Source organism: Zophobas morio, unplaced genomic scaffold, assembly GCF_036711695.1.
Source record: "Zophobas morio isolate AGI-343-1 ecotype UQ-CSIRO unplaced genomic scaffold, CSIRO_AGI_Zmor_V1 ptg000016l, whole genome shotgun sequence".
In the NCBI taxonomy this organism is placed as follows: Eukaryota; Metazoa; Arthropoda; class Insecta; order Coleoptera; family Tenebrionidae; genus Zophobas; species Zophobas morio.
Window position 1 is genome coordinate 1159601 of NW_026972121.1, and position 9754 is coordinate 1169354.

The 9754-nt window shown below is 35.7% G+C and overlaps 1 protein-coding gene across 3 annotated transcripts; it reads right to left on the reverse strand.

The window, feature by feature from the left end:
• Positions 1–5141: 5141 nt before the first annotated feature.
• On the reverse strand, positions 5142–8382 carry LOC135129456 (uncharacterized). Of its 3 annotated transcripts, none has more exons than XR_010280577.1 (6): positions 8258–8382; positions 8081–8212; positions 7910–8033; positions 7649–7858; positions 6664–7597; positions 6525–6611 (listed from the first exon to the last, which is right to left on the reverse strand). XR_010280577.1 is itself a non-coding variant. In XM_064056607.1 (5 exons), the coding sequence occupies exons 1-5, from the start codon at positions 6706–6708 to the stop codon at positions 5176–5178; spliced, it is 1344 nt and encodes a 447-aa protein (XP_063912677.1). In that variant the 5' UTR covers positions 6709–6854; the 3' UTR covers positions 5142–5175. The 3 variants fall into 3 exon arrangements, 1 of the variants encoding a protein (XP_063912677.1); XR_010280578.1 differs by having other exon boundaries at positions 8081–8162; positions 8258–8380; XM_064056607.1 differs by lacking the exons at positions 7649–7858; positions 7910–8033; positions 8081–8212; positions 8258–8382 and adding exons at positions 5142–6008; positions 6056–6265; positions 6320–6443 and having other exon boundaries at positions 6490–6621; positions 6664–6854.
• Between the last annotated feature and the right edge of the window lie 1372 nt (positions 8383–9754).

The window sequence follows — 9754 nt, forward strand, 5'->3', positions numbered from 1 at the left end:
ATCCCTAGTGATTTAATTTTGAAAGAATCTTGAGGATCTCTTGTCTTGTTTTTCGAGTACATAACTTAAAAGAATCTCGACGATCTCTTGCCGTTTGTTTTTGAAGTAGTTTGAAAGAATCTCAATCACGCCTTTGTTTGGTTTTTGTTATAGTTTGAAAGAATCTCAGGGACCTCTTGTGTTTTGTTTCTAAATTGGTTTGAAAGAATCTTGGGGACCCGTTGTCTTGTTTTTGAAGCACATATAATTTGAAATAACTTCGACGACCCATTTAGAAAAATCTAAGAGAATCTGAAAAAATCTGAGACGATCTGAATACGAAAGAATAAAAAAACAGATTTTTTTTTAAAGTCTGACCCGTTGTGCCTGGTTTTTGAAGTAGTTTGAAAGGATCTCGTGCACTCCCTGTGTCAGGTTTTTGAAGTAGTTTGAAAGAATCTTGAGGATCTCTTGTCTTGTTTTTCGAGTACATAACTTAAAAGAATCTCGACGATCTCTTGCCATTTGTTTTTGAAGTAGCTTGAAAGAATCTCAATCACGCCGTTGTTTGGTTTTTGTTATAGTTTGGAAGAATCTCAGGGACCTCTTGAGTTTTGGTTCTAAATTTGTTTGAAAGAATCTCGGGGACCCGTTATCTTGTTTTTGAAGTACATATAATCTGAAAGAATCTCAACGACTCCTTTAGAAAAATCTAAAAGAATCTAAAAAAACTGAAAGAATTTGGAAGAATTTTAAAGAATCTGCACGAATCTGAAAAGATCTGAGACGATCTGAATAGAACTGAAAAATTTTAAAGAATCTCGAGGATTCCTGACGGTGTCTTTGAAAGAATCTGAAACAATTCGAAATAATACGATAGAATAAAATAACAGACTTTTTTAAGTTGTCTGAAAGAATGCCAGGGACCTGTTGTGCCTGCTTTTTGAAGTAGTTTGAAAGAATCTCGTGCACTCCCTGTGTCTGATTTTTGAAGTAGTTTGAAAGAATCTTGAGGATCTCTTGTTTTGTTTTTCGAGTACATAACTTAAAAGAATCTCTACGATCTCTTGCCATTTGTTTTTGAAGTAGCTTGAAAGAATCTCAACCACGCCGTTGTTTGGTTTTTGTTATAGTTTGGAAGAATCTCAGGGACCTCTTGAGTTTTGGTTCTAAATTTGTTTGAAAGAATCTCGGGGACCCGTTATCTTGTTTTTGAAGTACATATAATCTGAAAGAATCTCAACGACTCCTTTAGAAAAATCTAAAAGAATCTAAAAAAACTGAAAGAATTTGGAAGAATTTTAAAGAATCTGCACGAATCTGAAAAGATCTGAGACGATCTGAATAGAACTGAAAAATTTTAAAGAATCTCGAGGATTCCTGACGGTGTCTTTGAAAGAATCTGAAACAATTCGAAATAATACGATAGAATAAAAAAACAGACTTTTTTAAGTTGTCTGAAAGAATGCCAGGGACCTGTTGTGTCTGATTTTTTAAGTAGTTTGAAAGAATCTTGAGGATCTCGTGTCTTGTTTTTCGAGTACATAACTTAAAAGAATCTCGACGATCTCTTGCCGTTTGTTTTTGAAGTAGTTTGAAAGAATCTCAATCACGCCTTTGTTTTATTTTTGTTATAGTTTGAAAGAATTTCAAGGACCTCTTGTGTTTTGTTTCTAAATTAGTTTGAAAGAGTCTTGGGGACCCGTTGTCTTGTTTTTGACGTGCATATAATTTGAAAGAATCTCGACGACCCCTTTAGAAAAGTCTAAAAGAATCTAAATAAACTGAAAGAATTTGGAAGAATTTTGAAGAATCTGCAGGAATCTGAAAAGATCTGAGACGATCTGAATAGAACTGAACAATTTGAAAGAATCTCGAGGATTCCTGACGGCGTCTTTTGAAAAATCTGAAAAAATTCGAAAGACTCTGAAACAATTCGGAATAATACGAAAGAATAAAAATCAGATTTTTTTAAGTAGTCTGAAAGAATGCCAAGTACCCGTTGTGCCTTGTTTTTAAAGTAGTTTGAAAGAATCTTGAGGATCTCTTGTCTTGTTTTTCGAGTACATAACTTAAAAGAATCTCGACGATCTCTTGCCGTTTGTTTTTGAAGTAGTTTGAAAGAATCTCGTGCACTCCCTGTGTCTGGTTTTTGAAGTGATTGGAAGGAATCTTGAGGATCTCTTGTCCTGTGTTTCGAGTACATAACTTAAAAGAATCTCGGCGATCTCTTGCCGTTTGTTTTTGAAGTAGCTTGAAAGAATCTCAATCACGCCTTTGCTTTGTTTTTGTTATAGTTTGAAAGAATCTCAGTGACGTCTCGTGTTTTATTTCTAAATTAGTTTTGAAAGAATCTTGGGGACCCGTTGTCTTGTTTTTGAAGTACATATAATTTGAAAGAATCTCGCCAACCCCTTTAGAAAAATCTAAGATAATCTAAAAAAACTGAAAGAATTTGGAAGAATTTTGAAGAATCTGCATGAATCTGAACAGATCTGAGACGATCTGAATAGAACTGAAAAATTTGAGAGAATCTCGAGGATTCCTGACAGCATCTTTGAAAGAATCTGAAAAAATTCGAAAGAATCTGAAACAATTCAAAATAATACGAAAGAATAAAATACAGACTGTTTTAAGTAGTCTGAAAGAATGCCAAGGACCCGTTGTGCCTGGTTTTTGGAGTGGTTTGAAAGAATCTCGTGCACTTCCTGTGTCTGGTTTTTGAAGTAGTTTGAAAGAATCTTGAGGATCTCTTGTCTTGTTTTTCGAGTACATAACTTATAAGAATCTCGACGATCTCTTGCCGTTTGTTTTTGAAGTGGCTTGAAAGAATCTCAATCACCCCTTTGTTTGGTTTTTGTTATAGTTTGAAAGAATCTCAGGAACCTCTTGTGTTTTGTTTCTAAATTAGTTTGAAAGAATCTTGGGAACGCGTTGTTTTGTTTTTAAAGTACATATAATTTGAAAGAATCTCGACGACCCCTTTAGAAAAATCTAAGAGAATCTAAAAAAACTGAAAGAATTTGGAAGAATTTTGAAGAATCTCCGAAAAGATCTAAGACGATCTAAATAGAACTGAAAAATTTGAAAGAATCTCCAGGATTCCTGACGGTGTCTTTGAAAGAATCTGAAAAAATTCGAAAGAATCTGAGACAATTCGAAATAATACGAAAGAATAAAAAAACTGATTTTTTTAAGTAGTCTAAAAGAATGCCAGGGACCCTTCGTGTCTGGTTTTTGAAGTAGTTTGAAAGAATCTTGAGGATCTCTTGTCTTGATTTTTGAGTACATAACTTAAAAGAATCTCGACGATCTCTTGCCGTTTGCTTTTGAAGTAGTTTGAAAGAATCTCAATCACGCCTTCGTTTTGTTTTTATTATAGTTTGAAAGAATCTTAGGGACCTCTTGTGTTTTGTTTCTAAATTAGTTTGAAATAATCTTATGGACCCATTGTCTTGTTTTTGAAATACATATAATTTGAAAGAATCTCGTCGACCCCTTTAGAAAAATGTAAGAGAATCTAAAAAAACTGAAAGAATCTGGAAGTGTTTTGAAGAATCTGCAGGAATCTGAAAAGATCTGAGACGATCTGAATAAAACTGAAAAATTTGAAAGAATTTCGAGGATTCCTGACGGTGTCTTTGAAAGAATCTCAAAAAATTCGAGAGAATCTGAAATAATTCGAAATAATACGAAAGAATAAAAAAACAAATTTTTTTTAAGGAGTCTGAAAGACTGCCAGGGACCCGTTGTGCCTGGTTTTTGAAGTAGTTTGTAAGAATCTTGAGGGTCTCTTGTCTTGCTTTTAGAGTACATAACTTAAAATAATCTCGACGATCTCTTGCCGTTTGTTTTTGAAGTAGTTTGAAAGAATCTCAATCACGCCTTCGTTTTGTTTTTATTATAGTTTGAAAGAATCTTAGGGACCTCTTGTGTTTTGTTTCTAAATTAGTTTGAAAGAATCTTGGGGTCCCGTTGTCTTGTTTTTAAAGTACATATAATTTTAAAGAATCTCGACGACCCCTTTAGAAAAATCTAAGAGAATCTAAAAAAACTGAAAGAATTTGGAAGAATTTTGAAGAATCTGCAGGAATCTGAAAAGATCTGACGCGATCTGAATAGAACTGAAAAATTTGAAAGAATCTCGAGGATTCCTGACGGCGTCTTTTAAAGAATCTGAAAAAATTCGAAAGAGTCTGAAACAATTCGGAATAATACGAAAGAATAAAAAAAAAGATATTTTTAAGTAGTTTGAAAGAATGCCAGGGACCCGTTGTGTCTGGTTTTTGAAGTAGTTTGAAAGAATCTCGTGCACTTCCTGTCTGAGGTTTTTGAAGTAGTTTGAAAGAATCTTGAGGATTTCTTGTCTTGTTTTTCGAGTACATAACTTAAAAGAATCTCGACGACCTCTTACCCTTTGTTTTTGAAGTAGCTTGAAAGAATCTCAATGACGCCTTTGTTTTGTTTTTGTTATAGTTTGAAAGAATTTCAGGGACCTCTTGTGTTTTGTTTCTAAATTAGTTTGAAAGAATCTTGGGGACCCGTTGTCTTGTTTTTGAAGTACATATAATTTGAAAGAATCTCGACGTCCCCTTTAGAAAAATCTAAGAGAATCTAAAAAAACTGAAAGAATTTGGAAAAATTTTGAAGAATCTGTAAAGATCTGAGACCATCTGAATAGAACTGAAAAATCTGAAAGAATCTCGGATTCCTGACGGACGACCATTTGTCTTTTGTTTTCCAAGTGATTTGAAAGAATCTTGGGGACAAATAATTGTATTTAGTTTTTTAAATAGTTTCAAAGAATCTTGAGTACCCTGTGGGTCTGGTTTTTGAAGTACTTTGAAACGATTTTGGAGATTATTTTGTTTTTGAAGTAGTTTGAAAGAATCTCTGGGATATTTTGTTTTGTTTCTGAAGTAGTTTAAGAGAATGTCGGAGACCCCTTCTGCCTGATTTTGAAGTAAGGATCTTGGGGATCTCTTTTGCTTTGTTTTTGAAGTAGTTCGAAAAAAATTTGAAATCCCTTACTTTGCGTTTAAAGTAGTTTGAAGAAACCTCGGGAACAACTTGTGCCTGATTTTTGAAGTAGTTTGAAAGAATCTTGGATTCCCTTGTCTCGTTTTTGAAGTAATTTGAACAACCAGGGTAAATCAGCACTGTTTTTAATCTATACAGTATGAATACAAATCCGTATCAAGTACCCGTCACTAAAGTAACCTTCCGAAGCTTGTTCTGATTCGACTCAGTACTTGGGCCTTGCTCTTCTTCCTCAAAACAACTAGAATTCTCAATTTCAAAATTGCTGTCAGATTCATCAGAGCGCACAATTCTAATTTCATGTTCACTCTCCACGCTGTACTTTTTTCGCCTCTCTTTCTTATTCAAGAACCTAAAAGTAAGCATGCACGTGTAAATAACCGCCGGGATCACAGTCAACAGCTTGGTGACTCCCGATCCCGACCACTGCCTTGTCACCCCGATACAGAACGGAGCGAAGATCTTGATGATGTTCCCCATGGTTTCGCACGCCAGATAAACAGGAAAATTGTACTTCAAATCCAAGGCGTCGTCTTCGAGCAGGGCATTCGACAAAGTGTAGGTAAACAGCAGAGGGATGTACAGAACCATGTAACACTTGTAGGTGGGAGCGTACGAATGTCCCACGAGGCAAAAGGCGCAGATTATCAGCGTTTTCTCTAGCAAATCCAGCGGATTGTGGGTTCGGTCTTTGATAAACGGGACGAGGAAGTTGGAAAGGAACAGGACTATGTTGTAGTAGGCTCGAGTCCAGCCTATGATGATGCTGTTCACGGGATAGTTGTAGCAAAGAATGAAGGAAAAACGGGCAAAGTAGTTGACGAAGGCACAGGTGTAGGTGAGCTTGACTGCCACGTCGTACCACTCGTCTGTGATACTTGTTTCGCGGAGATTGAGGAGCTGGGCGTTGCAGGTGGTTCCGTACGAGAAGATTTGGGATTCGGAGCGCTCGATTTCGTTTTCGTTATAGTCGATTTGGTAGACGATGACTGAAAGCCGAATCAGTATGAAATCACTCAGTATGACCCAAACTTACTCATGGTCAACAAACTGATCACGCTCGACGTGGTAGCAATGCTGGAGAAATCTTTAGTCGCTTCGAAAATGAACCCTCCGGCTATTGAACCCACAGACAGTCCGCTAACTCTCATCACGTCCAAGAGGTTCCGTATTTTGATCTTGCGACTTCTGGGTTCGCATTTTGCGACGAGAACTTTCGAGTAGGGTAATATTTGTGTGGTAAACGCTACAAAACAAACAAATTAAGCCCGTTGTCGTCGTCTTCCTCTACCACCACTACCATACGAAATCCGGATAAAGCTAACTGCCCACCACGAGACGACCAATAAAAGCAACGTGAAGCAGATGAAGCAACAGTAAGTAAACATTCTAATAATGTATAGTTTCTCGCGTTCGATCAACCCCTACAAAACCGATTTGACTCAAACCTTTGCCAAATCTTACACCTACTATGACATCCTTGGAGATGAACTGCGCCACAAACACCACCGATTGCACGGACCCGATGACAATATAGTTTCCTCCATTGCGTAGAATTTGTTTCGAGAAAACGGGAACCACGATCCCGGCAGCTAAAAAATACTAAACGATTTTTTAAAAAAATTGTCAAAGTTGCGCACTCACAAGAAAGTTGACGAGTAGGAGCAACTGGGCGTTAGTCGGTCGCATCGTTCAGAAAAAGGTGTGAGGAAATGTTTGGCTCATCTTGCTGCGAATTTTGCGGATCATGATCAGTTCAAACCACGGGTGTGGTTCAAACTGGTGACAGTGTCTAAACTGTCAAACACGACGACAGAAAGCTTGACTGTTTTAAGAAAAAACACATCTAGGTTTTAGATTTTTATTATCACGGGTTACTTTTAAGAGTGATTCTAGTTATTTTCTTCTTCTGTTTCATTTGCGGTCTCTAGTTCGAAGAGACTTCTGATGATCACGTACATGTAGCCACATAGCGTGATCGCCGCTACCAGATCTAGAATATTTTCCCCCAGCAAGTCGTTGATGATTCCGGCGAAGATCGGCGCGAAGAGGTTAATTAACACCGTCACAGTTTCAGACACTTCTTCCAGTTCATCTTCATACCTGAAGTTGAGCACGTCGTCGTGCAACATACCATTAATCATGGTACAGAAGAAAGTTAGACACATGAAAGCGACTATAGAACACCCATAGCTGGGAGCAGAGTAGAACCCTGCTAGTAAAATCCCACTAACGAACATACTATGCAGCAGAAGTTCTCTTTTATCGTCGTACCTTTCGGTTACGAATGGTACTATTATAGAACATGCACATATCACCATGTTCTCGATCGCCGCAGTGTACCCCAGTTGCATGTAACTAACATTGTACTGGTCGATCAAAATGTAACAAATCCGTGCAAAATAAATATTACACAGAAAGATGTAGATCGACTTCGACATAAAAAGGTACCACTTGTCGACGATTTCGACTCGTTTCAGTTGTCTAAGTCGCCTTTTACAAAGTTCTGACAGCGAAAAAAGCTCCGAGGGACGCTTTTCCATAGCGGAATCATCGCTATCAACGCGTTGCAATATCACTAAAAAATTTCAAAAAATCGCAGACAGAAAACTGACACTACAGTACTTACGAATACAAACTAGTGCAAGGCAGCTCGAAATGATAAAATTCGACGACGAATTCGAACTGTGTGAGTAGATGTACGAGCCTAAAACCGCCCCCACGATTAAAGCGCAATACTTGGTCAACTCTATCAAGTTACAAATCTGGTAATGGTGGTCTTCTGGCTCACTTCTTGTTACAAACTCTTTAGATGTGTACACAATGTCTATAGTAAGCGCTGCAACGAAACTACCGATGAATCAAAAATTCTGCTGCTGCGTCCACTTACCAAACAGGAACTTGACGATGAAACTTGTTACCAAATCGTCGTAAAACACCATAATGAAATAGTAGACGAAAGTGAGGTACAGACAAGTCGCTATGGTGTATTTTTTCCCGTTGGGTAAAAGCGCCTTAAAAACACTGTCAGTGTGGTGAATTTTCGGGCTTAAAGCTTTACGAGTAGTTCCTTATTTACGCTGCGGCCGATAAAAACGCAAGCGCAGAGGATTCCGATCATGGAATAGGTTGCATCGCGCGTCCTGAAATAGTACGGAAGAATGGGTACTATTATAGCGTATGATATGACGTGCTGAAAAAGAGGTGTTGATAAAAAGGAGAATCAAGTGGAATTTACCAGGAAGTTGACGACGAGAAGCAACTCGACGTTGGTGTATGCCATTGCGGCTACTTTTCTCGTGACATGGCACCATGAATTTTGATGAAACGTCTGACAATTTGACACTTATGTAATTTTTGACACTTATCCAATCTATAAACTTAAAACACTAATTCGCGATTAAGCTGTAGTTTTACATTTACAAAATGTTGTACGTTTTGAGAAAAGTTGTGTTTAACCCGAATCTGAAAAAAAAAATTAAATCCAAAAATTGGGTCTTGGAAAAAATAAAGTTGACGCGTTTTTTCAATTTTACAAAAATTTGAATCGAAATTACACTTTATCCACAAAATACTAATAGAATCATCTTCGAATCATTTAAAAACTTACGAATTTTGACAAATTTTCGAAAATCAGATAGACTCTTGTGATTTTCGAAAATTTGGCAAAAATGAGGTACCACTGGATTTTGAGGTTTGAAAGCAAATTGTTATTGTGGAATTTTCCAAAAATTGTGTTTTTACAAATCTCGAAAAAACCAAAAATCCCAAAATTTCCTAACAAGTATAATAAAATTGTAGCGTTCTTGTTCTTGATTTTTGTAAATTTTTAATTATTGTTACTATTTTCCAAAAAAAAAAAAACGAAAAAACAAATTTCGTTTGTGCTACTACTGGTTTTTGACCCTTGAACAAGTTATTTTTGCTGAAATCAGTTAATAAGCTGTTTTTTTTTTTAACACAATATTGTACGTGTTGAAAACAAACACGTTTTTTTAAAACCATCTTTGAATTATTTGAAAATGTCAGAAAATTTTGACGAATTTTTGAAAATAAGAAAAATTCACTTACTCCAGTGGAAGTTTTTGTGTTAAATAAACATCAGTGTGGAGCTCTTTTGGTCCATTCTGTTTTACTATTTTTTAATTAGTGAAAATTTTTGATTTACGAAAAATTTCTATCAAATTTATTAGTAAAAGTGTATTTTTACAAAATCTTGCACTTTTTTGCAACAACTGTGACCTGACCTGCACTTGAATCTGAAAAAACCCTAAGATCGTACACAGAAAAAAAAATGCCGCCTTTTTAATTTTACAAAATTTTGACTGGGAATTTTTGGAAAATTTTGCTTTTTGAAAGTCTATTTGAAACCACAAATTAAACAAATAAATCTCAAATTTCGTTCTAACTTTCTTAATAAAATATTAACTGAATCATCTTAGAATCATTTAAAAATTAAAACTTAAAAAATGTTGACAAAATCTTCGAAAATCATTGAAGTCCAACTTGGTTCTGGTTTAATTTCTTGAGTTAACTATGTTTTAATTATTTTTTTTATTAATTTTCAACTATTGATATTATTCTCAAAAAATTTTTTTAACTTTACGAAAAAAATTATTTTCTTGTTTTGCTCTGGTTTTTGAAGATGGCACAAATTATTTTTCTTGAATTCAGTCAATAAGCTGTATTTTTTTTAACAAAATACTCTATGTTTTGAACATATTCTGGTTTTTTC

Coding starts and splice junctions, on each gene's coding strand:
- LOC135129456 (XM_064056607.1), bottom strand. CDS start 6,708: ATGCGACCGACTAACGCCCAGTTGCTCCTACTCGTCAACTTTCTT. Junction 6,266..6,319: donor CTTTATCCGGATTTCGTATG/GTAGTGGTGGTA, acceptor TTTGTTTTGTAG/CGTTTACCACACAAATATTA. Junction 6,009..6,055: donor GATCAGTTTGTTGACCATGA/GTAAGTTTGGGT, acceptor TTCGGCTTTCAG/TCATCGTCTACCAAATCGAC.